This window comes from Narcine bancroftii, assembly GCF_036971445.1.
Source record: "Narcine bancroftii isolate sNarBan1 chromosome 12 unlocalized genomic scaffold, sNarBan1.hap1 SUPER_12_unloc_2, whole genome shotgun sequence".
Taxonomy (NCBI): domain Eukaryota; kingdom Metazoa; phylum Chordata; class Chondrichthyes; order Torpediniformes; family Narcinidae; genus Narcine; species Narcine bancroftii.
The window spans coordinates 2,710,150-2,737,483 of NW_027211808.1; the positions used below are offsets into that span (position 1 = coordinate 2,710,150).

At 48.1% G+C, this 27,334-nt stretch overlaps 1 protein-coding gene across 4 annotated transcripts in view; it reads right to left on the reverse strand.

The window, feature by feature from the left end:
* LOC138750151 (puromycin-sensitive aminopeptidase-like) overlaps positions 1–27,334 on the reverse strand; it is a 273,946-nt gene that overhangs the window by 48,336 nt on the left and 198,276 nt on the right. For all 4 annotated transcript variants that reach the window (XM_069912291.1, XM_069912287.1, XM_069912288.1 and 1 more), the window contains 3 exons: positions 14,193–14,335; positions 10,275–10,331; positions 5,678–5,785 (listed from right to left, as the gene is read on the reverse strand). In XM_069912291.1, the coding sequence (XP_069768392.1) occupies positions 5,678–5,785; positions 10,275–10,331; positions 14,193–14,335 (308 nt within the window). The remainder of the gene's footprint in view (positions 1–5,677; positions 5,786–10,274; positions 10,332–14,192; positions 14,336–27,334) is intronic.

Below are 27,334 nucleotides of genomic sequence, written 5' to 3' on the forward strand. Positions count from 1 at the left end.
TCCCAGCTGGTGGTGAGCAGTTCCTGCAGGAAAGAGTGACAGAAAACCTGTGGTTTAGGCCCCTGAGCAGACCAGCCATTTAGAATAGTGTGCATCAGGGGGAATTGGCACATATGTGGGTCTGATCTTGTTACTGGGAAACCATTACTGGTACTACTCCTATACACCCCATAATCAAACTCATGTTTGTCATAGGTTTGGCAAGATTGCCTCAATGATCATTAAATGTTTAATCAGGTACTACAGGTAGAAGTGCACTCTCCAGCACAAGTACCTATGACTGAGGCACCTGTTCATAATTAAAGTCAATGGAATGGATGGATGCTTTGATATTGAAACCATCTTTAAAATTCAGAGCTAAAAAACTGCTACATCAGCATCATAACTTTATATTATCTATGAAACTATTGAAAATGTTACCAGCTCTTGAACTTAAATAGTTAAAATGTGACAACAATCACAGATATTTCCTCATGACTGGAGTAACTAGGAGTGGATGAGGCTAGAACAAGCTGAACTTTATAAGGTACTTTGGCCCTAATAGAGCTACTTTTTCTGAAAAAAATATCCAGCACTGAGGGGGCAGGGAAAGACTACCCAATGGTTTAGTTCTTTCTACCCTTTTATGTCATTCACAAGCTGAAGCAGTGATCAACTCAATTTTATGCAGTATTCTGTCACTAGCTAAATAACTGTATTGCCATGGTTATGTAAGGTTCCTTCACAAAAAGAGACTCAGGGCAGGGTTGGACTCTCTTTGACAGTGATGGCTTGGGCATATTCTGGAGCTTAATGAATTGGGTCTGCTGAAAGTGCAAATAAAGGCTGGAAAAATATCTTCAGACAGCGAGGTCCTGTATAAAAATGCAGCTGAGATCCACACACAAAAAATGGGAAGTGAGATAGAAATTAAAGATGGTCCTGTGGCGGCTCACCACAAGGCAGGCGAAGCAGCCAAGCTTGTAAGCCACGCAGCGGGGCAGTCGGCCAAAATGGTGCCTTTGGGGGTTTCCCTTACCTTCAGCTCGGGGCTCATAAACCCCACTTGGGGACCACATGACGCCTGGGAGACGTCAGCGTCTTCCAGCGTGGTTCTCAGCCAGGTCTGGGCTGGGAGTATAAGTGCAGCCCAGCAGTCTGCAATAAACTAGTCTGCTCACTGAGCTCAACCTGTCTGGTGTGTGTGTTATTGCAGGAGCAGTGTAGCTGCCGCTACAATTGGTGACCTCGACTGGTTCAAACGTCTTTGAACCCATCATGACCAAGCCTGGGATCTACGCTATAGCCGTAAAACTGCCTGAATTCTGGGTTCAGGAGCCCTGGTTTAGCCATGAAGAGGCCCAGTTTCACCTCCAACAGATTTTGTCCAACACGACCAAATTCTACCATGTGGTTGCTGCCCTGTACCAGGCCACCGCCAGACGTGTGCTGCACTTTGTTCAGCACCCACTCACTGAGGACAAGTACGAGACCATCAAGCAAGTGCTTACCAGGTCACTTGGACTATCCAGACACCGGGTGCTGCACCTTGACACCCTGGGGGACAGGTCCCCGATGGAACTGATGGACGAGATGCTCATGCTCATGGGTGAGCACACCAACTGCCCACTTTTCGAGCGCATCTTCCTCCAAAATATGCCTGGGGACATCTGCCTGTTGCTGGTTCAGGAGAGCTTCACTTACCCGAGGAAGGTTGGTCAGAGCCAAGAGCTATGGCTCGCACGATTCTTGGAAGGCTCAGTGGTCCATAGGTCACGAGGTACGGGTACGACCACACCAAGCCCGCCCCTAGCGCTGTGGTAGAGCACCCGGCTCCTGCAGGGACCCCAAGAGCATAACCAAGGCCGCAGCATCTGCTTCAGGGCTCTGCTTTTACCACCAGTGCTGGGGAGCCAAGGCCCAGAAATATCGTCAGCCCTGGCTGGCTGCTGTTAATGGCTGCAGCGGATGGCCAAGGACACAGCCTTCTCTACCTGCGGGACTCAGTCAGCGGCCTGCAATTCCTTATTGACACTGAAGCCCAGATCAGCATCATCCAGGCCATGGCCATCGAATCCAGGAACCGACCTCGTGGACCTCCCCTCTGTGCAGTCAATGCAATAGCAATCCAGATATATGGAGACAAAACAGTCCACTTCTAGATTGCCCAATGGAATTTCGCTTGGAGGATGACCGTCTCATCCCTCCCAACTGTCACCCTGGGTGCAGACTTCCTCCTCGCACATCAGCTTCTGGTGACATTCGAGGTAGGCGCCTGGTGGACGCCCGTACCTTCCAGGCCATTCACCTCAATGCCACCCACTCGGAGCAACCACAGATGGCCACGATCAGCAAACCCAGAGATGAGTTCCAGCAGATCCTAGATGAGTTCCCGACACTCCTCAAGCCACAGTTCTCCGCTCCCTTGCTGCGCCACAGGGTGTTCCACCACATCCCCACACAGGGCATGCCGGCTCCCTCCTGACAAGCTCCAGGTCGCGAAGGAGGAGTTTTCGCAACTGTTGGAGCTGGGGATCATTCGGTGGTCTGACAGCCTGTGGGCCTCACCCTTCCACCTGGTCCTGAATGCCCCCGGTATCTGACGTCCCTGTGGAGACTATCAACGGCTCAAAGAGGCAACCGTTACCGACCGTTACCCCATCCCTCACATCCAGGACTTTATGGCCAACCTGCATGGCGCGAGGGTCTTCTCCAAGGTTGAGCTGATGTACGGATATCACCAGATCCCAATGCACCCTGAGGACATCACCCCTTTGGTTTATTCGAATCCTTGTGCATGCCGTTCGGGCTCAAGAATGCCACTCAGACCTCCAGCACCTCATGGACTATGTGCGCAGGGACTTGGATTTTGTCTTTATTTATTTAGATGACATCCTCGTCGCCAGCAAGGACCTGGCGCCACACAAGGTCCATCTGCGTGCCCTTTACTCCCAGCTGGCCAATTTCAGTCTTACCATCAACCTGGCCAAGTGCCAGTTCGGGAAAGAGCCCATGCAGTTCCTGGGCCATACCATCATGGCCGAAGGAGCCATGCCTGCTGCTGCAAAGATCACCGCTATCAGGGAGTTCCCATGCCCAGACAGCCTTAAGGGGCTGCAGGAGTTCGCAGGTATGGTCAACTTTTACAACTGCTTCATCCTGGGTGCTACGCGCATCAAGCAGCCGCTGTTCGCCCTCATCGCAGCCAAGCACAAGACACTCGCTTGTAACCCAGAAGCCTGCACCACATTTGAGGGCACCAAGGACACCCTGGCAAAGGCTGCCATGCTCGCCCACCCGCACACTGACCTGCATATGGCACTCTTTATCGATGCCTCTGGCACAGCCATTGGTGCCATCCTGGAGAAGCAGGTGAATGGACATCGGAAACCAATGACATTCTTCAACTGCCTGTTTCGCCCGCCAGAATGCAAGTATAGTGCCTTTGACCGTGAGTTACTGGCACAGTGCACATTTCCACTATTTTTTAGAGGGAGGACTTTTACCATCTTCACAGACCACAAACCCCTCACCCAGGCCCTTGCGATGGCAAAGGATCCCTGTTCAGCCCGCCAGCAGCATCACTTCTCCTTCGTGTCGGAGTTTACCACTAACATTCGGCACAAGGTGGGGAAGGACAATGTGATTGCCGATGCACTCTCGCGACCGGCCATCTGCGAACTGTTGCCTGGCCTCAACTTCAACCAGTTCACCCGGAACCAGGAAGCTGATGAGGAGATGAGGGCCTTCAAGCCTGTGGTTCCGAGACCTCCCGACTCCAAGCGGCGAAGGCACCATCCTGTGGAATATATCCTTGGGCGCCCTGTGGCCAGTGGTTCCCCACCAGTGGCGCAGGCAGGTCTGTCACATTCACGACCTTTCACATCCATCTATTAGGTCCACGGTCCGGATGGTGGCAGAACGGTTTGTATGGCATGGGCTGTAGAAGCAGATCGTGGGCTGGGCCAGAACATGCACCCATTGCCAGATGTCCAAGGTGCACAAATACACCAGGGTGCCTGTACAGGAGTTCGAGCACATCTGGGATTGGTTCAGCCACATTCACGTGGACATCGTCAGGTCCTTACCCTTTCCCCGGGGCAACTGTTACCTGTTTACGGTGGTGGACCACACCACTCACTGGCCCGAGACAATCCCGATGCCAGACACCTCCACAGACTCCTACCCCCAAGCCCTGTTGCATGGTTGGGTCGCCCGGTTTGGCGTCCTGGCTCACCTCACCAGCGATCGAGGTGCCCAGTTCACATCTGCACTTTGGGCACAGCTCACAAACAGGTTGGGGATACAGCTACACTGCACTATGTCCTACCACCCAAAGGCCAAAGGATTGGTCAAAAATCTGCACCACCACTTTAAGTCGGTGCTCATGACCCGCCTCACTGGTCCCGACTGGATGGACGAACTGCCTTGGGTGCTCCTGGGCATCTACTCCACTCACAAGGACGAAATGCAGGAGTCATCAGCTGAGCTGGTCTACGGTGTGCCATTGGCACTACCTGGTGAGTTCGTCAATGCACCTCACAATCCCCAGCGATCGCCGCATAAACTACTTCCTAACCTCAGGGCACGCTTGGACTCCTTCGAACCCCCACTACCTCCCAGGTATGGCACCCACCCAACTTGCATTCCTGGCGAGCTGCTTTCCACGGAGTTCATTTTCGTTTGGCGGGCCCTGACCACACACCTCTGCAGTGACTGTACAAGGGGCCATGCAGGGTTATACAGTGCTCGGCTTGACATTCATGCTGGACTTGGGCGGCAGGCATGAGCTGTTTACCATGGACAGGCTGAAGTCAGCGCACCTCGATCCCACCAAGCCTGTGGAATTTGTCCAGCCCAAGAAGCTATGCTGCCAGGCAAAAAAGGACATTGGCGCTGGTTTTGGGGGGCAGGGTCTGTGTGGTGGTTCACTACAAGGCAGGTGAACCGGCCCCGGTTGTAAGCAACGTGGCGGGGCAGCCAGCCAAAATGGCACTGTTCGGGGGGGGTTCCCTTTTTTACAGCGCTTGGGACCACCTTACGCCCAGGTGACATTAGTGCCCTCTAACGCAGTTCTCAGCCAGGTCCGGGCTGGGAGCATAAGTGCAGCCCAGCAGCCTGAAATAAACTAGTCTGCTCACTGAGCTCAACCCATCTGGTTGCATGTGCTACTGCAGGAGCAGTGTAGCCGCCACTACAGTCTACTAATTTTTTTTTGCATGTGTCAATCCTTCTGATGTTGCACCAGTGCCATTATCACAGGTTCTGATAGGGATATTCACTATGCTGATGGCAGTAGTTCTGCAGAGCTAGAGTGAGAAAATAAAAACATTCTTAAGAAAACATTCACAGCAAAGGTATCAGGCACTAAAGAGAATGCTTCGTTTTTGAGGAAATAAATTCAAAACTCTTTGAACCCATAAAATAGAAATCATGTATATTATTTTATTACTTTTAAAAATTATATTTTGAGAAACAAGCTAGGATGGCACACAGTATAACGAAAATCCCATTTTCAGATGGGACAAAAGATGGAAATGCTAAAGGTTACAGGGTAAAATCTTGAGTCTTCTCAATACATTCAAGTTTTATTTGATCCAAATGTACCCTGTTACCTTTGCATTGTTTAAAATTAGAAATTAGTGCACCAGGATATTGAAATCGAATTAAATTGAAATGGCTAAAAAAAATAACATACCGACATGGCAAAGGTCAAAACTTTCTGAACAAGATCAGGAGTGGAGACAGCACCCAATAGCCTTTCAATTCGAACCTTCTCTTCCTGTAGATCTGCCTGGTTATGTAGCTGTGAAATGTAATGGTATCAAATCAGCTACATCGTAAAACTAATTGCTGATGCGTATTATACTTTATTTGAACACAATTTTCCCTTATGAAAAGAACCCTGTTGGAGAAAGTAATTTCAGCACAGGGCTAGAATCAGAATAAGAAATGTTTTCTAAAGAGGATTTGTAACTTGCTCTGCTGGCACAGAGTCTCGCATTAGAACTGATTCCGCATTCCACAATCCTAGCAGTCTGTTCACCCAGGACACTCTTATATGCACTCACATTCATTATAGCACAGAAAGGAGGCCCTTCTAGTGCTGAACTATTATTCTGCCTCATCTCACAGACCTGCACCGAGTCCATAGCCCTGCATACCCCCTCCACCCATCCACATCCCTGTCCAAATTTTTCTTAAATTTGAAAACTGACCCTGCATTCATTACTTCAGCTGCCAGGTCTTCCCACATTCCCATCACTCTCTGTGTAAACTTTTCCCCTTTAACCCTTAACCTATGTCCTCAGGTTTGTATCTCACCCAACCTCAATGGAAAAAGCCTATCTACATTTATTCTGTCTATCCCCTCAATTTTAAATGCCTATTCTTTTACACTCTAACTCATCTATATTGTGTTCAATTCGACTTCTTTCTATCATGTCTGTATTTTTACATTTATTAGTATGATGAAATCTGGTCAATTCTCACATATACAAGGGAAACACAGTCTTTTGAATTGATCCTGAGAATACAATGGGCACTTTTCAACTGTCACAAACTCAAGGGATGATTCTACTGAGAGCATAAGTGATTGATTTTTCAGAGATCCTGCTTGACTTGAAGAGCATTTCCTTTTTTTGCAGTCCAACACCTGGAAAACATTTAATTGACTTTTCCTTCATATCCTAAGTAACACTGCATCCTCTTCTTTTAGATATTTTCATCGCTTGTGTCAGGCAATATGCAATGACAACCCATTCCTCTGAATGGCACTGTTACCCTAGGTCATCATACAAAAACTGCAAATTCCAATTGAGAAAAGGTTTTAATTAAGATTTAACTGATATTTCTGAAAAACCAAGGCAGATTTTTTTTTAAACAGGGAATATCCAGCTTATTGATAATAATGCTTGGAATCTTTAAAGATGTGTGAGAAAATTACTACCTGATAGTATAGCTTCTACCATTTTATTAAAGTTCCTGAGTTGTCCAGTAATGAATCAGTTATCAACATTCAGGATAAAGGTTTTCCAATAAAGTAAATCATTATTTCTCCAGTACTTCCATTTTTTTAATTGGGGAGAAATATTCTGGCTCAAATATCACAATAATGAAAACTCTTCAATAGCTAAGCGCAGCTTCTCTGGAGGGAAACAACACACTTTAATGTAGATAGCTACAAATGCAGTAACACCATGCTTTGCAATGGAGGCAGTAAATTGTAGAGTAGTAATCCTAGGGAAATCTTCCAAAAGCTTTAAGAATTCATCTACTGGCTTACTCAATGTTTGGAGGTGCAGAGCAGGGGTATAGGCATCTGCCAGAGGAATAGGCTGAAAAGTAGTTCCATCTAAAAGCCAACACACTTTTAAGTCGATTATGAATAAATGAGCCCAAAGAAAACCTGCACCAAGCAAAGATTGAGATACTACTGCTATAATGAATGGCCAAGTGTAGAGATGATTCTCAAACTTAACATTTACCTTCCTGGTGCCAAAGTCAGAATGCTGGAACTGTTAACTGCTTTTAATTTCAGGTCCAGGATAGAATGGCATGTGTCAAAACAGGCAGATGGAAATAAACTAACTTGTGAACCTGTGTCCACCAGAAATTTTCACTGGGACAACTGGTCCCATACTCGCCACCACTGCAACCCTCACTGGTAATTGGCCTGGGCATTTCCTGGAAACGAACAGGGTGGAAGGCACAAGGGCATTTACTGCCCAACACCTGTGATAATAACTCCGACAAAGTGTCCACAGGGTGCTTGTTTTGGGGCATTGCCTGCTTGTAAGGAGTGATGTACTAAGAGCACTAGAGTGTGACACAGGGAGGAGTTGGTTGCACAGACTTGTCTTTCCTTGCTGTACTTTATAGCCAGTCATAGAATATCTGCCTCCGTTGCTAAGTCTTCAAATTAACACTTGGATAACAAGAGCCTAATATCATCTGACATTCGCTCTAAATATGCTGGAATATCATTGGGACTTTAGCCAGTTGCCAGGAACAGCATTTCATCCATTAGTTCTGAAGGGGCGTAGTTTCCCAACCTATTAAAATGCAGTAGTTTGGCTGCCCTTTCCCTACGAGACACACCATATACCTGTAATAAAAGTGCTTTTAAAGCATCAAACTGGCTGGCACGTGGTGGATCCCATAGGAAGTTGTAGACCCTCTTAGCGACGGCACCGATTAGATGGTAATAACAAGTGATGCCCAACTTGATTTTGCAAAGGTGAAATAGTGCTTCAGCCTGTTGGAACCATAATTCAGGCTCAGCTGTCCAGAAAGGTGTTAGCTTCATAGCATTGGCTGCACAGTCCATGTTTGTTCAAAAATACTTTTATGGACTCATTGGGGTCACAAATTTTGACCTCTGGAATCTCAGTGGACGTGATAAAAACACACACACACAAGGCGTTTCTAGAGTGAATTAAATGGAACCTTTTAAAAGCCAGAATCACACGCTTGACACCCACTGATGTCATTACGCACTGACGACACATGGCTGGTTTGATGCCTCATCTTCTTTGGCTTGGCTTCGCGGACGAGATTTATGGAGGGGGTAAAAGTCCACGACAGCTGCAGGCTCGTTTGTAGCTGACAAGTCCGATGCGGGACAGGCAGACACGGTTGCAGCGGTTGCAGGGGAAAATTGGTTGGTTGGGGTTGGGTGTTGGGTTTTTCCTCCTTTGCCTTTTGTCAGTGAGGTGGGCTCTGCGGTCTTCTTCAAAGGAGGTTGCTGCCCGCCGAACTGTGAGGCGCCAAGATGCACGGTTGGAGGCGATATCAGCCCTCTGGCGGTGGTCAATGTGGCAGGCACCAAGAGATTTCTTTAGGCTGTCCTTGTACCTTTTCTTTGGTGCACCTCTGTCACGGTGGCCAGTGGAGAGCTCACCATAGTGCCACTACATCTGCATATATGTGTTAAACAAATCATAAACTTAACATTGTTTCTTGGAGCACTGTAACTTGATTCCATTGAACCCAAAAGTTGGTGTCTCTGTAACACAATACAAAAAGAGTACAATGGGACTCCACTAGGAGTCAATCCCAGACACCAAAAGTATCTATAATTCAGTAAAGTCTGGGCATAAAAAAAATAAGTGGAATAACTATATTCTGAAAAACTGGTAAAAAAGTTAGAAAGTTAAAATTATAACCTGAAAGTTTTAGGTTTAAAGTGAGAGGGAGAGATTTATGGAGAAGCAAATGGGCAAATTATCCCCTGAGAGTGAAGAAGCTATAGACATTGATACAATTATCACATTCAAAAGAATTTGGACAATTATGTGGATGGGAAGGGCTTGGAAAGTTATTGGGAAAATGAGACCTGCCCAGAATGCTGACATGGGTGAGTTGGGCTGGAGGCCTGCTATATGCTGTGTGCCTCTACAACTGCAAAAGTATTATGACCAAATATGTGGGGAAGGGGAGACAAATGTTGATTTGAGATTGTTTTGCATAAAACTGTTCAGTCTTCTCAGCTTATGGTTGTCTGTCACTTTAAATTCCTTCTCTCCATTCAACCTCTGTTCTCATCCTTGCCACCACCTTGAGAAACAATGCTAGCTTGTAATTCAGCACAGAACTCAACAATTTTAGATAATGATATTGCTATTCTTACTATTATTTTGTCCCAAGAGACCTTTTGTCTCTTATTCCATTCACAGCCTCCTGTATTTAAGCTTGGCAATCCACCTCCCTTCACTTGTGTTTTCTTCTCCCAGTTTATTTTACCAGTTCAAAAGAAAGTCCCAAAATGTTAACCATTTTTTTTCCCCAAAGACTCTGTCAAAGCTGCAGAGTGGGTCAGCATTTTGTGTTTTTATTTTACTGTTTGATTATCTACATTTTTATCTCCTCCAGTATGCCTTCTTTCACTTCCATGGTAACAAGCCACTAAAAAGCTCTCAGAACTGAAAATAACTTTTTACTTTTCCCTAGTTCTTCTGGTCATGAGGTATTTTTTTTTAAAAAAGGGCCCTCAACTCTTGCCACAGCACGTGACATCCCAATTCATGGAGAGGTTCTTGTGGAACCCCAGAGGATTAGGCAGCTAGAACTGCAAAGAGCAACATGGTCATTCCTAATCCTGTCCTAACTAGAAATCATTGCTCAGTGATGAGACATGATCCTGATCAGATTTTTTCCTCCCTTTGGGGGCAATGGCTATTATGAACCCAGGAGATCAATTAACACAGCACATCTTATTTGCAAGGTTTCACGGAAGGTACAAATATAACCAACTATTCCTCCCTAGCAGGTGTTAAGCAGAAACAGTTACATACCTTCAACATTGTGTCTAGTGTTGTTGCATCTCCATGCTTCAGAACTGTTAAATATACCTGAGATAATACAAGAGAGGTCATTTCCAATGGAAAGCAATACAGTGAGAACATTTACATTAAAATCACTGTGGATGAGATGATAAGTTTATTGTCATACACACAAGTACAATGGTCAAATACACAAATTATTTTCGCTTGCTGCAGCCTCACAGGTACACAAAGTAAACAATACATAGTAACAGTACAACACAGGATCAGGCCCTTCAGCCCATGTGTCTGGTGAACATGATATCCAATTCAAACTATTTAGCGGCTTTTACTTCATATTTGCCTTGTTGAGGCATTAGTAGTCTCCGCAGGGGCGCCAGCTGCTGGAGACCTTCAGAACCAGGTGGTGTGCTGAGGCCCAAGGCCCAAGGGCTGTTGGAGTGCTAAATGATACCCAGCTCCAGCAGATGCGAAAACTCTTCCTTCGTCACCTGGAGCTTATCTGGAGGGAGCCGGCGTGCCTTGGCGTGGACTGGTTTGGGCCTTGCGTGGGGATGTGATGGAACACCCTGTGGCACGTTGAGGCAGCAGCGAAATGTGGCTTGAGGAGGGCCGGAAACTCATCTAGGATACGCAGGAACTCTTCCCTGGGCATGCTGCTCGTGTCCATCTGCGCCTGCTCTGTGTGGGAAGCGTTGAGGCTAACGGCCTGGAAGGTATGGGCATCTACCAGGCGCCTACCTCGAATGTCAACCAGGAGCCCGTGGAAGAGGAGGAAGTCGGCACCCAGGATGGTGGTTGGAAGGGACAAGATGGTGAACCTCCATGAGAACTTTTGCCGGCTGATCTGGAAAGTGGATGGTCTTGTCTCCATACATCGGATCTCCATTGCATTGGCTGCATGGAGTGAAGGTCCTCGAGGCCGATTCCTGGACTGATGTGGGCCCCAGTGTCAACAAGGAAACGTCGGCGGCTGAATCCCACAGGTAGAAAAGGCTGTGTCCTTAGCCAGCTGCCGCAGCCATTAACAGCGGCCGGCCTACTCGTTTCTCTAGAACGAGCAGAGCTGACGACACTTCCGAGCCTTGCCTCCCCAGCGCTGGTGGTAGAAGCAGAGGCCTAGAACAGATGCCTTGCCTCTGGTTATGTTCTTTGTGGCCCCTGCATGGACCGGATATTCTACCACAGCACTAGAGGAAGACTTGGAGTGGTCATGCCCACTCGCGACCTGTTGGACTGCTAAGCCCTCAGGGAATCACTCGAACCATAGCTCCTGAGCGACCTTCCTCGGGTCAGCAAAGCTCTCTGGGCCAATAGCGGCCAGATGTCCTCAGGCAGATGGTCAAGAAATATGTGCTCTAAGAGTGGGCAGATGGTATGATCGCCCATGAGTGTGAGCATCTCGTCCATTAACTCAGTCAGGGACCTGTTCCCCAAGGCATCGAGGTGCAGCATCCGAGCGGCACGCTGGCATCTGGATAGTCCGAGGGAGCCAGAGAGCACCCACTTGATGGTCCCGTATTTAACTTCCGCAGGTTGGTGTTGAACAATGTGCAGCAATGTGGTGGCCTGGTTCAGGGCGGCGACCACATGGTAGAACCTGGTCGTGTTTGATGAAATCTGGCGGAGGTGAAACTGAGCCTCTACGTAGCTGAACCAGGTCTCTGACTCCTGAACCATGAAGTCAGGGAGGTTGACAGCTATAGCACTGATCGAAGAGTCGCTTATGATGGTTTCAAAGGCGTTTGAAGGGTCCCCAATTGTAGCAGCAGCTACACCGCTATCTGAAATAACACACAACCAGACGGGTTGAGCTCAGTGAGCAGAACCGATTTATTGCAGGCTGCCTGGTTAGCCTTATACTCCCAGGGGGTCACGTGGGTTCCCAAATGTAGGCTTCTGAGCCTGGTGCCGAGGTCGAAAGGGAAACCCCCAATGGTGCCATTTTGGCCAACTGCCCCGCCGTGTGAGTTACAAGCGGGGCCAGTTTGCCTATCTAATGGCGTGCTGCCACATAGATCCAGATCCTTCCTCAGAAAGGAGATGATTTACACCAGAGCTAACCCTCAAAGCACTTCTTCTTAACGGATGCAAGTAATTGAGGAAGGCAGCTAAGTCTTCTTTGGCACGTACAATGGATGTCCTTTTAGAGCAAATGGGGATATTAGTAGAAGTGAGAGGTTCAAAATGACTTCAAAAACTCAAATCAGTTGGTTCCTCCTGATATTAAGGATACAGCCGGTTACATGGTCTGTGGCAGATAATTTCTGAGTCTTTACTTTCTTGAAGATTCTTGTGAGATCACAATAATCTTTCAAGACAGGACACAACTTTTTTTTTCCGAAATTTATTTATAGTATCTCCATACATTCATTTCAAATTGACTTAGTATAATATTACATAATATATACTAAATAATTTTCAAATTTTCACCCCCCCCCCACCTCCCCTAACCCCTTAGAAAACCACCTTGTGGTGGTTAATTCCCAAAAACCCAAATGGGTGTGGTATAAACCACAAGTGGCATATGACTTTCGGGAGCAGAAGTACCACTCCCTCCCCCCCACCCAGGCAGACAAAATACACGTATAAACCGAAAAATCATAATTTTTCTTATTCTTATTCAACTTATTCAAAATTTTTAACTCTTCTTGGACATTGCTCCTTCGACTTTAATTTTATAAATCATCAATCTTGTTCATAGTTTCTTTCTATTGAATTTTCAAATTTAATAATAAAATTTCCGTTTTTTCCAATTTTCTCAATATTAAACTGATCTTGTTGTTTAGTTTAAAAAAACCTTTTCAAAACTATTAAAATCTGTTTGCAATGTATGCATACTCACAGATAATAAATTCACTCTTCCAATATTCCATCCAAAAAAAATCACTGATAAACCTTATTGCAGGTCAAGGAGTTCCATATATATGTTTATCTTCAGAAAATATTTCAAATATTTCAAATCAACATTCGTCGCCATCTTTCAAAAAGGAGTCCGAAATCAACTTTAATAAGTTCTGTTCTTGAGAAAATTCCAGCACCATCTCCGGCTCTGTCTGGGCAAATAGGTCAAATTTCTTCCAAAGTCAAAGAATGTAATTTTGTTCTGTATTTATAGATAATAAATTCATCCTTCCGATATTCCATCCAAAAAAAATCACTAATAAACTTTAATGTTATCTGGATTTTTAAAACTCACGGGCAACCAATGCCAATTACTGCAATTTATCTTCATAAAACATTTCAAATCAATATTCATCACCATCTTTCAGAGGGGTGTCCAAGACCAGCTTATCCGACAGTCCAATTAATGAGCTCCGTTCTTAAGAAAATTCCAGCCTTGACTCCGTAGTTCTGTCTGGGCAAGTAGGCCGAGTTTCTTCCAAAGTCAGAGAATGTAGTTTTGTTCTGTATTTGAACTCTATTTTCCTTAATCTTTGTTGCCATTTTAAACATCTTTCAGAGGGGTGTCCAAGGCCAGCTTATCCGACAGTCCGATTAATGAGCTCCGTTCTTAAGAAAATTCCAGCCTTGACTCCGTGGTTCTGTCTGGGCAAGTAGGCCAAGTTTCTTCCAAAGTCGGAGAGTGTAGTTTTGTTCTGTATTTGAACTCTATTTCCCTTAATCTTTGTTGCCATTTTAAACTAAAAACAATTGATAAACAAAACAAAGACTTTTAACAGAAAAGAAATATTCTTAAAACGGGTATTTATATAACTGCCTGGGGGAGACCGGGAATGCATGTCCACTCCCTACGCCATCTTGCCACGCCCCCCACAGGACACAACTTCTAATAAATTTTTTTTTAAACTCAGAACCTATTTGACAAACATCCCAGAAAGGGTCTTTGTCAATTTATCAAATTGTCCCATTGTTGTCACAACCTTCTTCCCTCTGAAATAAATCAAAAGGCAGATAATTCAAACTTACAGGGCATCGAAGATCAGCAGATAAGACCAGCTTTCCTTCAACGTGATCCTTAAACCTACGCCGTGCTTCCTCTACCGTTGGTTGGTGCCCAGCTTTTCCCAGCTTTCCCAGGACCAAGCCTCTCAGGAGTACATCGAGGTGACCTGGGACACATCCAACAAAAATGTCAATACTTGTTTAAATTGAAATTGACAAATACAGAGGAAGCTTGAACAAAAGTACAGCATGTGATTTAAGAATGTAATTTATTTTTAATTTATTCATTAGATGCCTACAATCCAACAAGATATACTTTTCCGCTCATGTCCAACTGACCAGAGACAAGCCCAAGGGACCCCAAAACCCAATAGCATTAGATATTCACCATGACAAGTAGGTAATTAAACAAAAGTTGTTTTTAATTATCTTTAAACATGAAAACAGAATCAAACTTTATCTTATCACTATTAACTTAACTAACCCAACTTAACCCCCTTCTAATTCTAAGTGCACATGGATGTAATGTGTGTGTAAATTTAAGAAAAGTTCTTTGGTTCACAGTTCAATCTCACTTCTCATTCTTCCAAGTTTACTGGTTGCAGGCAATTCTTATACAGTGCACAGAATTTAACATGTATAAAGTTCACGAGGCTTTGGTGCTTGAAAGATAAATGTTTACCATTCAGGAAGGTTCTTGTAAATTTGCAGAGATGTGATGTTCCAAGATTCCTACAACTGAGGCACAATCATTAGTCACCTCAATGTCTTGCTGATGAAATTCGCCCCATCAGGGTTCTCCAGATGATAACCTCTTTCTTTCAGGCTATCACAGAGTTCTTTTCTTTTCCTCTTATTCCAAGGGAAACATCAGACAGATAACAGTTCCAGCCATTTCCCAATTTATCTCCCAAAAACATTGCCAAATATTCCCTCCCTCCTTTAAAGGAATTTTAATTTTGAGTTAAAATTTAGATAATAATCAACTTTCTTTAAATCACTAAAAATAAAATGATTCACAACACAATATATATATATAAAAATAAAGTGTAGCGACGGCTACTCTGCTACTGAATGATCTCACAACCAAACGGGTTGAGTTCAGTGAGCAAAAACTCCTTTACTCAGGTCTGCCTGGCCAGTCTTATTCTCCCAGCCCAGACCTGGGGGCCCTGATGTCGCCGGGGTGTCACGTGGGCTGTAGAGTACAGGCTTCTGAGCCGGGTGCCTAGGTTGGGGCAAAACTAGGTACCATTTTGTCCGGCTGCTCCGCCGCGTGCATGACATGCAGGTCCGGTTCACCTGCCTAATGGCATGCTGCCACACAGCTCCTCCCAGAACTGGCGCAAATGTCCTTTTTTGCTGGGCAGCCTCACTTCTTGGGTTGAGACACAACCACGACTCTTTGGGATTGACACGAAGTCTGTCCACAGTAAATAGTTCCCTCTTACCACTGATGTTCAGTGTGAAGGTGGATCCTGAATGCTGGATGACTGTGTACGGCCCTTTGTACAGTCTTTGAAGGGGTGCTGTCGATTGGCTTCGCCTGACAAAGACATATTCTGCAGAATACAGCTCACTGGAGAGGTAAGAGGCCCGTGTGCTGTGTCTGGGCAGTGGTGGGGGTGTGAAGGAGTCCAACTGGGCCCGGAGGTGGGAAAGTAAACTGTGCAGTGACTGTTGCTGGTTGTGAGGTGCACTGATAAACTCACCGGGCAGGGCTAGTGGTGCACCGTAGACCAGCTTGGCTGATGACGTCTACAGGTCTTCTTTGGGTGTCAAGTGGATGCCCAGGAGTACCCAAGGCAGCTTATCCACCCTGTCAGGGCCGGTGAGATGGGCCATAAGTGCCGACTTAAAGTGGTGGTGCAATTGCTCAACCAGTCCATTGGCCTGTGGATGATAGGCCGTTGGGTGATGCAGCTCGATTCCCAGTCTGTTGGCGAGCTGTGCCCAGAGCACGGATGTGAACTGCATGCCATGGTCGGAGGTGAGGTGGGTTGTGACGCCGAACCAGGCAACCCAATTGGTCAAAAGTGCTCGGGAGCAGGACTCTATGGAGGCATCTGGCATCAGGATCACCTTGGGCCAACAAGTGGTGCGATCTCAGCTCGGGAAACAGGTAAGGGGCTGACGATGTCCACATGTATGTGGCTGAACTGTTCTCGGACATGTTCAAAATCCTGCATGGGCACTCTGGTGTGCCTGTATACCTTGGAAAGCTGGCAATGGGTGCAGGTTCTGGCCCAGTCCGCAATCTGCTTTTGAAGCCCATGCCAGACGAAGCATTCTGCCACCTGATAGAAGGGTGGGAAAGATCGTGGATATAATGAGACTTGCCTCCGCCACTGCTGGGGAACCACTGGTCGTGGGGTGCTCATGGAGACATCGAACAGGATGATATCATCACCAAGAGGAGTAGGGAGGTTCTGGAACCGCAGGCCCATGATGGCAGTCCTAGAGGCCTTCGTCTCCTCGTTGGACTTCTGATCCCTGGCAAGCTGATTGTAGTCTAGGCCAGGTGTCAGCGAACGAAAGGCCGGTCGGGAGAGCGCACCGGTGAAAACATTGTCTTTCTCCGCCTTGTGCCGAACTCCAACAGAAAGGATAGGTGAGGCTGTTGGCGGGCCAACCAGGCATCTCTATCCATAGCAACGCCTGAGTGAGGGGTTTGTGGTCAGTAAAAATGGTGAAAGGCCTACCCTCCAAGAAATAGCAAAAATGATGCACAGCAACTCGCGGTCAAAAGCACTATACTTGTCCTCTGGCAGTTCTTTAAAGAAATCAGCTAAAGAATGCCAGTGATTTCCACTGTCCATTAACCTGCTGCTCCAGGACGGCACTGACAGCGGTGGCAGAGGCATAGACGGAGAGCGCCATATGAAGGTCGGTGCGTGGGTGGACAAGCAGGGTAACCTACGCAAGGGCAACTTTCGTAGCTTCGAATGCACTGTTGGTCTCTGAAATCTAGGTGAGTGTCTTGTCCTGGGCCGTGATGAGGGCGAGGAGTGGCTGCATGATGAGTGCAGCACTTAGAATGAATTGGTTATAGAAGTTAACCATACCCGCAAACTCTTGTAGCCCCTTGAGGTTGTCTGGGCATGGAAACTCTTGATTCCAGTGACCTTCGTAGCAGCTGGTTTAGCTACTTCAGCCGCGATGATATGGCCCAGGAACTGCATGGACTCTTTCCCGAACTGGCATTTGGCCGGGTTGATCGTTAGGCCAAAGTTGGCCAGTCGGGAGAAGAGGGTATGCAGGTGTGATTTGTGTTGTGCCTGGTCTCTGCTGGTGACAAGAATGTCATCCAGATAAATTAACACGAAATTCAAATCCCTTCCCACTGTATCCATGAGGCGCTGGAAGGTCTGGGTGGCAATCTTGATCCTGAAAGCCATGCGCAGAAATTCAAACAAGCCAAAGGGGGTGATGATGGCCATTTTGGGGATGTCTTCGGGGTGCACTGGGATTTGGTGATACCCCCTCACCAGGTCGACCTTGAAGAATACCCTCATGCCATGCAGGTTGGCTGTAAAATCCTGAATGTGAGGAATGGGGTAATGGTCAGGTACCATTGCGTCATTAAGCTGTTGATAATCTCTGCAGGGGTGCCAGCCACTGGAGGCTTTCGAGACCAAGTGGAGCGGTCAGGCCTAAGGACAGTCGGAGCATTGAATAATCCCCAGTTCCTGCAGATGTGAGAACTCCTCTTTTGCTATCTGGAACTTATCCAGTGGGAGCTGGCATGCCTTGGCATGGACCGGTGGGCCTTGGGTAGGGATATAATGAAACATCCCGTGGCGTGGTGAGGCGACGGAGAACTGAGGGTTGAGGAGGGACGGGAACTCGCTTAGGATGTGCTGAAGCTCATCCTTGGATGCGCTGACCGTGGCCATCTGCGGCTGCTCTGTGCGGGAGGTGTTGAGGCGAACTAATTGGAAGGTGCGGGCATCGACAAGTCGCCCTCCTCGGGGGTTGACCAGGAGTCTGTGGGCAAGGAGGAAGTAGACACCCAGAATGGAGTTTGGGAGGGACAAAACGGTAAACCACTACAAAAACCCGCTGCCCGATCTGGAAGTGGACAGTCTTGTTACCATAAGTTTGGATCTCTGCCGAATTGGCTGCGCGGAGTGGAGGTCCTCGAGGCCAGTTCCAGGACTCAATGGCTGTGGCCAGGATGACGCTGATCTGGGCTCCAGTGTCGACGAGGAAGTGTCAGCCGCTGATTGCATCCTGCAGGTAGAGAAGTCTGTGTTCTTGGCCAGCCACCGCAGCTATTAACAGCGGCCGGTCTGCTCGTTTCCCTGGAACGAGCAGGGCTAACTACACTTCCTAGACTTGGCTCCCCAGTGCTAGTCTAAGAAGCAGAGGCCTGAAGTGGATGGCTTGCTTCTGGCTATGCTCTTTGAAGCCTATACAAGGGCGAGTGTTCCTCTGCAGCACTAGAGACCTCAAGGCTTGGCGTGGTCATGGCCAGAACTCATAATTTGCTGGACTGCTGAGTCCTCCGCGAATCGTTCAAGTCATAGCTCCTGAGCCTTTTTAGCGACCTTCCTAGGGTCGTCAAAGCTCTCTGGGACAGTAATGGCTGGATGTCTTCTGGCACATGGTCGAGGAAGATGTGTTCGAAGAGTGGACAGTTGGTGTGATCGCCCATGTGCGTGAACATCTCATCCATCAAGGCAATTGGAGTTTTGTCTCCCAAGGCATCGAGGTGCAGCATCCGAGCAGCAAGCTGGCACCTGGAAAGGCCAAGGGAGCCGGTGAGCACCCGCTTGATGGTCCTGTACTTATCTTCCGCGGGTGGGTGCTGAATGAGGTGCAGCATTCGTTTGGCGGTGGCCTGGTTCAGGGCGGCGACCACATGATAAACTTCGTCGTATCTGATGAAATATGGCGGAGGTGAACCAGGTCTCAGGCTCCTGAACCCAGAAATCAGGAAGCTTGATGGCTATAGCGTTGATCGAAGAGTCGTTCATATTGGGTTCAAAAGAGTTTGAACCTGTCAGGGTCACAGCAGCTACTCTGCTTACTGAATAACTCCACACCAAGCGGGTTGAGTTCAGTGAGCAAAAACTCGTTTATTGAAGTCTGCCTGGCAGTTTTATGCTCCCAGCCTGGACCTGGCTGAGAACTGCGCTGGGGGCCCTGACGCCGCAGAGTGTGGATCTCTGACCCTGGTGCATAGATTGGGGTGAAAGCCCTGACAGCACCATTTTGTCCGCCTGCCCTGCCGTGTGTGTGACATGTGCGGCCAGTTCGCCTGCCTAATGGCATGCCGCCAGAAAAGTAACAATGTTGAGAGCATTTTTATCAATTTTAACATCTTGACAAATAATCTGCTATAAAATTATTGAATCTCTGATCTGCAGATTATATTCTTGTAATATTAAACACCAATTTAACAGTCTTTTGTTTTTGTTCTTCATATTATTCAATACACTAGAGGATTTTGGTCAGTAAATATCACAATTGGTACCTGAGTGGTACCGAGATATACATATAAATTCTGCAGAATAAACACGATAGTCGACAGTTCTTTTTCTATAGTGGAATAGTTCATTTGATGAACATTTAATTTTTTTGAAAAGTAAGCAACTGGATTGTCCATTTCATATTTTTCCAATAAAACTGCACCTGCTGGTTCCTCACTAGCATTCACTGTTACAGAAAAAGAATTATCAAAATCAGGTGAATTTAATACAGGATAATGGCATAGCATGTCCTTTAAATTTTCTAAAGCTGTCTGACACTCTTGTCAACACAAATTTCTCCCCTTTCTTCAAAATGTTGCTTAAAAGAAGGGCAACCTCAGCAAAATTTCCTATAATATCCTGCCATTCCTAAAAATCTAGTCATTGCTTTCTTGCCAATGGGAGTAGGAAACTCACAAATTGCATTTGCCTTAGCTTGAATAGGTGCAACTTTCCCATGACCAACTACATGACCCAAGTATGTTACAGTTGCATTTGAAATTCACTCTTCACTGAATTAACAGTTAAGTTCGTTTTGTATAATTTTGGGAACAATTTGTCCAAATGTCTTAAATTTTTTCCCATGTCTCACTTTTTGCGTCCAAGTCATCAATATGAGCATTTGTATGTGTTAACCCTTGGATTACCTAAATAATCATCCTTTGAAAAGTTCCAGGGGCATTTTTCATGCCAAAAGGTAACACATTATACTCATATAAACCGGATGGAGTTACAAAAGCTGAATATTCTTTTCTCTCATCAGTTAAAGGCACATGCCAATAACCCTTCAACAAATCCAACTTAGTAAGAAATTTAGCTTTTCCAATTTCATCAAATCATCTATTCTCGGATAGGATAAGCATCTGTTTTAGTTACTGAATTAATCTTCCTGTAATCTGTACAAAACCTAAGAGTTCCATCTGATTTTGGTACCAGAATACAAGAACTAAAATCTGTGTTTGAAGTTCTAATAATACAATTTCTCAACATATACTCCACCTCCTGATGCAGGATTTTACTTTTCTGAATGTTTATTCTGTATTGGTGTTGTTTAATGGGATTTGCTTCTTCCATATCTACATCATGGTAAATCACTGATGTCCTTTTTGGCACATAAGGGAACAAATTTGCATACTTTAATATTAATTCTTTTAACTGCATCTATTCTTGTGACTTAAGATGACCTAACTTTTCCACCAAATTTTCCAAAATTGCAGAGTCAGCCAGGCACACAGGAACCATGGTTTCTTTAGGGCTACCCTCACAAGATCCTGTATCTATGATCTTTTGATCCATTACTGTAATAGTAAGGCAGCGACCACCTCTAGGCAGTGCTGCTGCATTTCTATTTGGAGGACACACTGCCCGACAATCAAGGTCAGAAACTCACCCCAAGCCACCAAGGTGACCCTCCAGATTAGCCCAGGTGAATCACCTGGACACAGCCACCAAAGGGGACCAAACTAGCCATATGATTGACCCCAGAACCATAAAAGGACCATGTGCTCCTTTGTTCTGTCTCTTTGGACTCCTTATGGATCATGAGTATCAACTTTCATCCTGAGGCTAAGTAACAAGAGCCGTGCCCATACTGACCAGGGATGAGGGCACATAGGATCGCCTAGAGAGGGTGCGTTTAATGTGCCTGTTACTGTAACTCTTAGTTTTGTTGGTTATCCCTCTGAAGTGTATATTTTTCCCCCTGCGTAATATGTGTGTGTTTAAATGTTTACTTGATAAACCAACCCCACTGATTTTCTTTTACTCCCGAAATAAAAGTTTGTTTTGTACCATCCACCTCAGTCTAGTTCTTAACCTGTGGGACCCACACGAACCTGAATAACAATTAGTGCTGCGAGCAGGGTCCCAATTTTTTTGGTCAGGCACAAAGTAGAGGGATGTTTTGGAACAGGGGAAAAAAAGCCAGTACTGGCCCCAAAGACAGAAAAATCCCCAGTTGGGCCGATGACAGGGATTTGGAAGTCTGGCCAGCAAGCTGGCTGACTTTGGTAAGCCTGCGGATTGGTCCAATCAGCTTGACCCTCGTGGCGAGGGTATGACCCACCAAGTGCTAGCCCTCTTTAAGGAGTCGGGATTTCCCAAGGCAAGGAGTAGTCAGAGGGGAGCTTACTGGCTGCTGGTGTCACTGCTGAGATACTAGGTATGGATCACCTGGCAGCTGGTGGACGTTCAGTCCCTCTCTGAGCAAAAGGACAGGGAGACTGGAGTCCTGGAATGGACCTGCAGTGGACTCCAGGAGGCAGAGCAAGCGACTGAGAGAGAGGCACAGAGGTCGCCTGCCAACTGATGCAGCTCCAGCAGGCTCAGGCCGCCCATCGGTTGGGCTGGTGACTTGACCCGATTAAAGTTAGAGCCTTGATCTGGCGAGGTGAACAGCCGGATACTTGGCTTGGGGATGGGGACATCTGAATGGAGAGTGAGGAGGACAGGACTCCAGAGAACCATGGTCCCGACACAACTGTCCTGCACCTCCCCCTCCCCAACTGCCGATCCCTCACAAACCCGACCTGTCTCCACGCAGTCCCAGGTCCTCTGTGGGCAAGGGGTGCCAGATGAGGGTGCAGCGGGAACTCAGGCCAGGGAACTCTCAGACAGCATTGAGACATGGGACTACTCCCCCAAGGAGCTCACCCAGCTGATGGACTGATACCATCAGCGGCCAAATGAGCACCTTCTTGGTTGGTTCCTCAGGCTGTGGGATGAGGGGTGCACGAATATTGCCCTCTCCCATCAGGAGGCCAGTGCCCTGGGGAATATCCCAAACCATTAACACCACTGCGAGGGGATCTGCAGTGGATCGTCCCTGTGGGAGCATATAATAGCAGCTATACAGACCCGGTACCCCATTCGACTGGAATGGAACCTCCAAGGAAGACCCCAGTGGACCACGGTAGGAGAGGGCACCATCAGGGAATGGGCACTCATCAACGGGATCTATGGGGGGTGCCACCGACCAGGGGTTCATTGACAACATGAGGATGACCGGCGCACTCGCGGGACACCTTGTAACTATTGCTGCCCCTGACCTCAGGGTGATCTTTCTGCTGCTCATGGTGACTGCCACGGGGAGAACAGTACGGGACACCATCACCGTTCTGGAGGGGCTGGAGTACATGCCAAGGGAGGCACCTATACTAATCCGGATTGTGGAGACTACCACCCAGAACCTAAGTCCCCCGCTGTCCCACAGGCAGCTCTACTTCAACCTGCTGAACACAGGAGTGGATCCTACCAGCATTGATGGCATCCCCACTCCTGCCCTGTATTCCATGCTGGAAGGAGCTGTGTAAGGGGGGAGCACAGACACGGGAAGGCAGATGGCCGCCCTGCTGGCAAGCAGGATGCCAGGAGCGCCCTCTTCCCCCCCATGCCACCCAATCAGCCCCCTGTTGTCCCGACTGCCCCACCCAACCCCATCTCCCCAGCGCTTAAGGCTGAGATCCAGCAGCAGCTGCTGCAAATTACTGCCCTCATCCTGTGTGAGCAGCTTGTTAACAGTGCATGGCAGATCTTCAATCCTTTCCCATAGGATGGAGGCCAGGGTCCCCGGCGCGTGCATTCCGCTGCCATTTCCCACCTGGGGGACCCGAGGTCACAAATCCCAATAGCTGCACATTGGGAAAAGAGCAAAGTGCAACGCTGGCTGGTGCTCGTTGACACGGGCGCACAGCACACCATCATCCCTGGCAACCCTGCGGGGTGGAGGGGGAACCCCATGCAGATAGAGGGGCTTGGAGGTTCCCTTCTGCCTACATCCAGCATGCCATGGTCCTCATCACACCATCCCGTGCATTTTAGGTATCAATCTATTACGAGGATGGTCCCTCCACACCACGTTTGGGGTCACTTCAGGTTTGGGGTTGTACAGTCTCTCCTGCGGGAGGAAGTAATCAGACTGGCAGTCTCTCCCTTCAACAGCCCTGTCTTGCAGGTCTGGAAAAAGATGGCACCTGGAGGATGAGTGGATTACAAACAGTTAAACAAGGTCGCCCGTTCCCCCCCCCCACCGCTGGCCACTGTTGTTCCAGATATTGTCACCCTGGTGGAAGACATAAGGTGGATTGTCTGATTATGGGTGAAGAAGAGAAAGCGGCCCTTTGATTTGCCGTTCAAATGCCAGAGCTAAAAGCATCTGAGTGCATTCCAGCTCCTGTCCCTTGAGCTGTCAAGGTAGGATGGCTGGCTGTCAGCTGGGCTATCAACTGATCAATCTGCCCCCTGGCGGGGCAGAAGGAGGCTGGAGTGGCTGGCAGGTGAGTACGGTGCTCGAGTAGGGTACCGGCATTGTTTCGGCCAGCCCCCTTCTCCCCACTGGCCACCTTAGCCTCCTTTACCCCAGCCAGCTGCTCCAGCCCCCTTCTCTCCCACTGGCTGCTCCAACCTCTTTCTCTCCCGCTGGGTGCTCCAGCCTCCTTCTCCCCCGCCGGATGCTCCAGCCCCTGTTTTCCCCATCCAGCTGCTCCAACCCACTTCTCCCCCTGCCGGCCGCTCCAGCCCCTCTTCTCCCCCGCCAACCTTCCCAGCCCCCTTCTCCACTGCAGTTGCTCCAGCCCCCTTCTCCCCTGCCAGCCGCTCCAGCCCCCTTTTCCCCCACTGGCCACTCCACCCTTCTTCTCTCCCACCAGCTGCTCCAGCCACCTTCTCTCCCACAGGCCACTCCAGCCCCCGTTCTCCCCCGCTAGTCACCCAACCCCCTTCTCCACTGCATGTTTCTCCAGTCCCCTTCTCTCCCGCCGGTCACTCCAGCCCTCCTCTCCCACTGGCTGTTTCAGCCCCCTTCTCCCCCGCTGGTCACTCCAGCCCCGTTCTACCCCGCCATCTGCTCCAGCCCCCGTTCTCTCCCGCCAACCGCTCTAGCACTGCAGTCCCCACACCAACAGCCCAGTCAGCTGTCCTTGCCCCGTCTTGTGCCAGGGAAGGGGCAGCTGGGAGAGGAACTGTCAAGTGCTTGTAAGCTGACTGTATCCTGAATCTAGCCGCTTTTAGGCAGCTGCATTCAGATGGCTAGAGAAGACACTGTGCTGTGGCAATGATCCCTCCTCTTGGAGGAGAGTTACAAAGTTCGCCTTGCAATCGCCTCCTGCACATTCACATGGCCTCCCAACAGCCGCATATTGTCAAAATATGTGGCTTTACAAGCGGGACAATTGGCCACCTGAAAGAGCCTATAGCTTCCTGACCAGGCGAACCCTGGTTTGCAGTGTTCGACTTGGCAAATGCATTCTTTTCCATCCCCCTACCAGGACTCACTCAGCAATACACATTTTCTAGACTCCCTCAGGGGTATCTGCACAGTCACACTATTTGTCACCCAACCCCAACCAACCAATTTTCCCCTGCAACCGCTGCAACCGTGTCTGCCTGTCCCGCATCGGTCTTGTCAGCCACAATCGAGCCTGCAGCTGACGTGGACTTTTACCCCCTCCATAAATCTTCGTCCGCGAAGCCAAGCCAAAGAAAGAAGAATCGCCTGAGATTTGCAGTCACCCTCCCCCCCAGAGATAAATTGTTCACTATACAGGGGCCATCAGGGACCACTGTCTCTGAGGCTTTACAAATGTTAATGGTTTTCCTGAGGGACTTCTGGGCATTCAATATGCACAAGATTCAGGGACCCTTCCATGCAGTTCATTTCCTGGGGATTCAGTGGCATTCTGGACACAGACAGATACCTGAATCAACCAATAATAAGATTTTAAATTTTGCTGTCCCCAATGATAAGACCAGTACACAGTGTTTTGTGGGTCTCTTGGGCTACTGGCACCAACATATACCCTACCTCACCATGATTCTGAGACCACTCTATAGAGTCTCACACAAAAAAAAAACACTTTTCAGCGGGGTCCCGAACAGCATGCTGTTTTTGATACAACAAAAGAAGCTGTGGAACAAGCACTGCCTCTCGCTCCCAGGCAGGCAGGTGTTCCTTTTGAATTGCAGGTATCGGCCAAGGAGAACACCACCGAATGGAGCCTCTGGCAGAAGTTCCAAGTTGCAGTCCTGCTGGGTTTCTGGACAAAGTCCCTTCCTGAATGCTGGGCTCAGCGATTATCCATAGTAAAATGGAAATGGTACATCGCAGACCGCGCCTAGCCTGGTCCAGAAGGGTTGAGCCACTTCCACGAGCAGATCATGTCCTTCCCTCAAACCCAAGAGCCTGCTCCAAAGCTGGCCGAAATCCTGCCTCCCCCATAAGTTGGGGCCACTCCTTCGATTCCCTTGACTCCCAACAATGGACCCGGACCCATGCCTGGTTCACGGACAGCTCCAGCCATTGGAAAGCAGCACTCCACCCTACCACGGTGAAAGTTATTACCAACGGGGGAGAGAGGGGCTCCAGTCAGCTTGCTGAGCTGGCAGCAGTCACACTTACACTGCAGAATACCTCTGGAGCCATCACATTTACACTGACCCATGAGCAGATGCCAATGGCATGGCGGTGTGGATGGTCCGATGGCACTAAATGGGGTGAGAGATCCACAAACGACCCTTCTGGGGACAGCATCGCTGGCAATTAATTTGGGACCAAGCTATCCAAGGGAGGTCATGGTACACCACGTAGATGCACATACCCACAACACCACAGAGGAGGCAGCACATAATGCGGCTGTGGACCAAGTTTCCCGGCACACTGGCCGCTTGGGCACACCTCATAAAAAGCAGCCCCCTAGGGGCAGACAACACATGGTAATGGGCAAAACAGTTTGGGGTCGCCCTCACCTTAGATCAGAGCAAAACTGCTGTGCTTGACTGCACCATCTGCAAGTGTGTAAAGCCAAGGGGGTGGCTAACAGGACCACTAGGCCACATTCGCTTCGGCATGGGAGCAGGTCGTATATGACAGATTGACTATATCGGACCACTCCCTGACAAAATAAAAAACAGTACATCCCGAAAATAATGGACACATATTTTGGTGTACTGGTGGCAGTACCCTGCAAGAAAGCAGACCAGAATAACACCATTAAACTTTTGCAAAACCTGTCCTCCATGTATGGAATTCCGTGGGAAGTGCAATCCGATCAGGGTTCACATTTCACAAGACCCAAAGTCCAAGAGTGGGCTGCTGAGGCAGGGATCTCGTGACTGTTTCACATACCCATCACCCACAGGCATCTGGTTTAGTGGAAAGAATGAACAGTTTGCTCAAAGAGAGCATTCTCACACATTGAGGGGGTGGCTGACAGTCCTCCAACAGGCTGTGAACAACCTAAACTTCTGTCCCACCAGCCTAGGAGACACCCCCATGTCACGCCATCTCTCCCCCTCCCCACCTCCGAAACCAGAAACCCCCCCCAAACCCACAGAGACCACGAGGTCTACCCCAAAATACCCAGTGGGTCACAGTCCCAGGCCATACCAACCTCTCCTGTCTCCACACCAACCACCTAAAAAGCAGACAATGACTCCTCATTCCCCCCTCCCCTTTTTCTTCTTCTTCCCACTGAAACATTCAAGCCTTACTGCTATCCCTGCTGTTGCTGACGACCATCAAAAATGTTACATCAACCAACACTTTCCTTCGCATTGCCTATGACCACCACAACAAGAGGACCATTATGGATGAATGGTTCTGATTGATTGCATTCCCCAGATACAGCACCACACCACTCTCCAACAAAGTGCCCTGGATTACTGCCCTCCTGGAGACATTGGCTAACGAAACGGCAG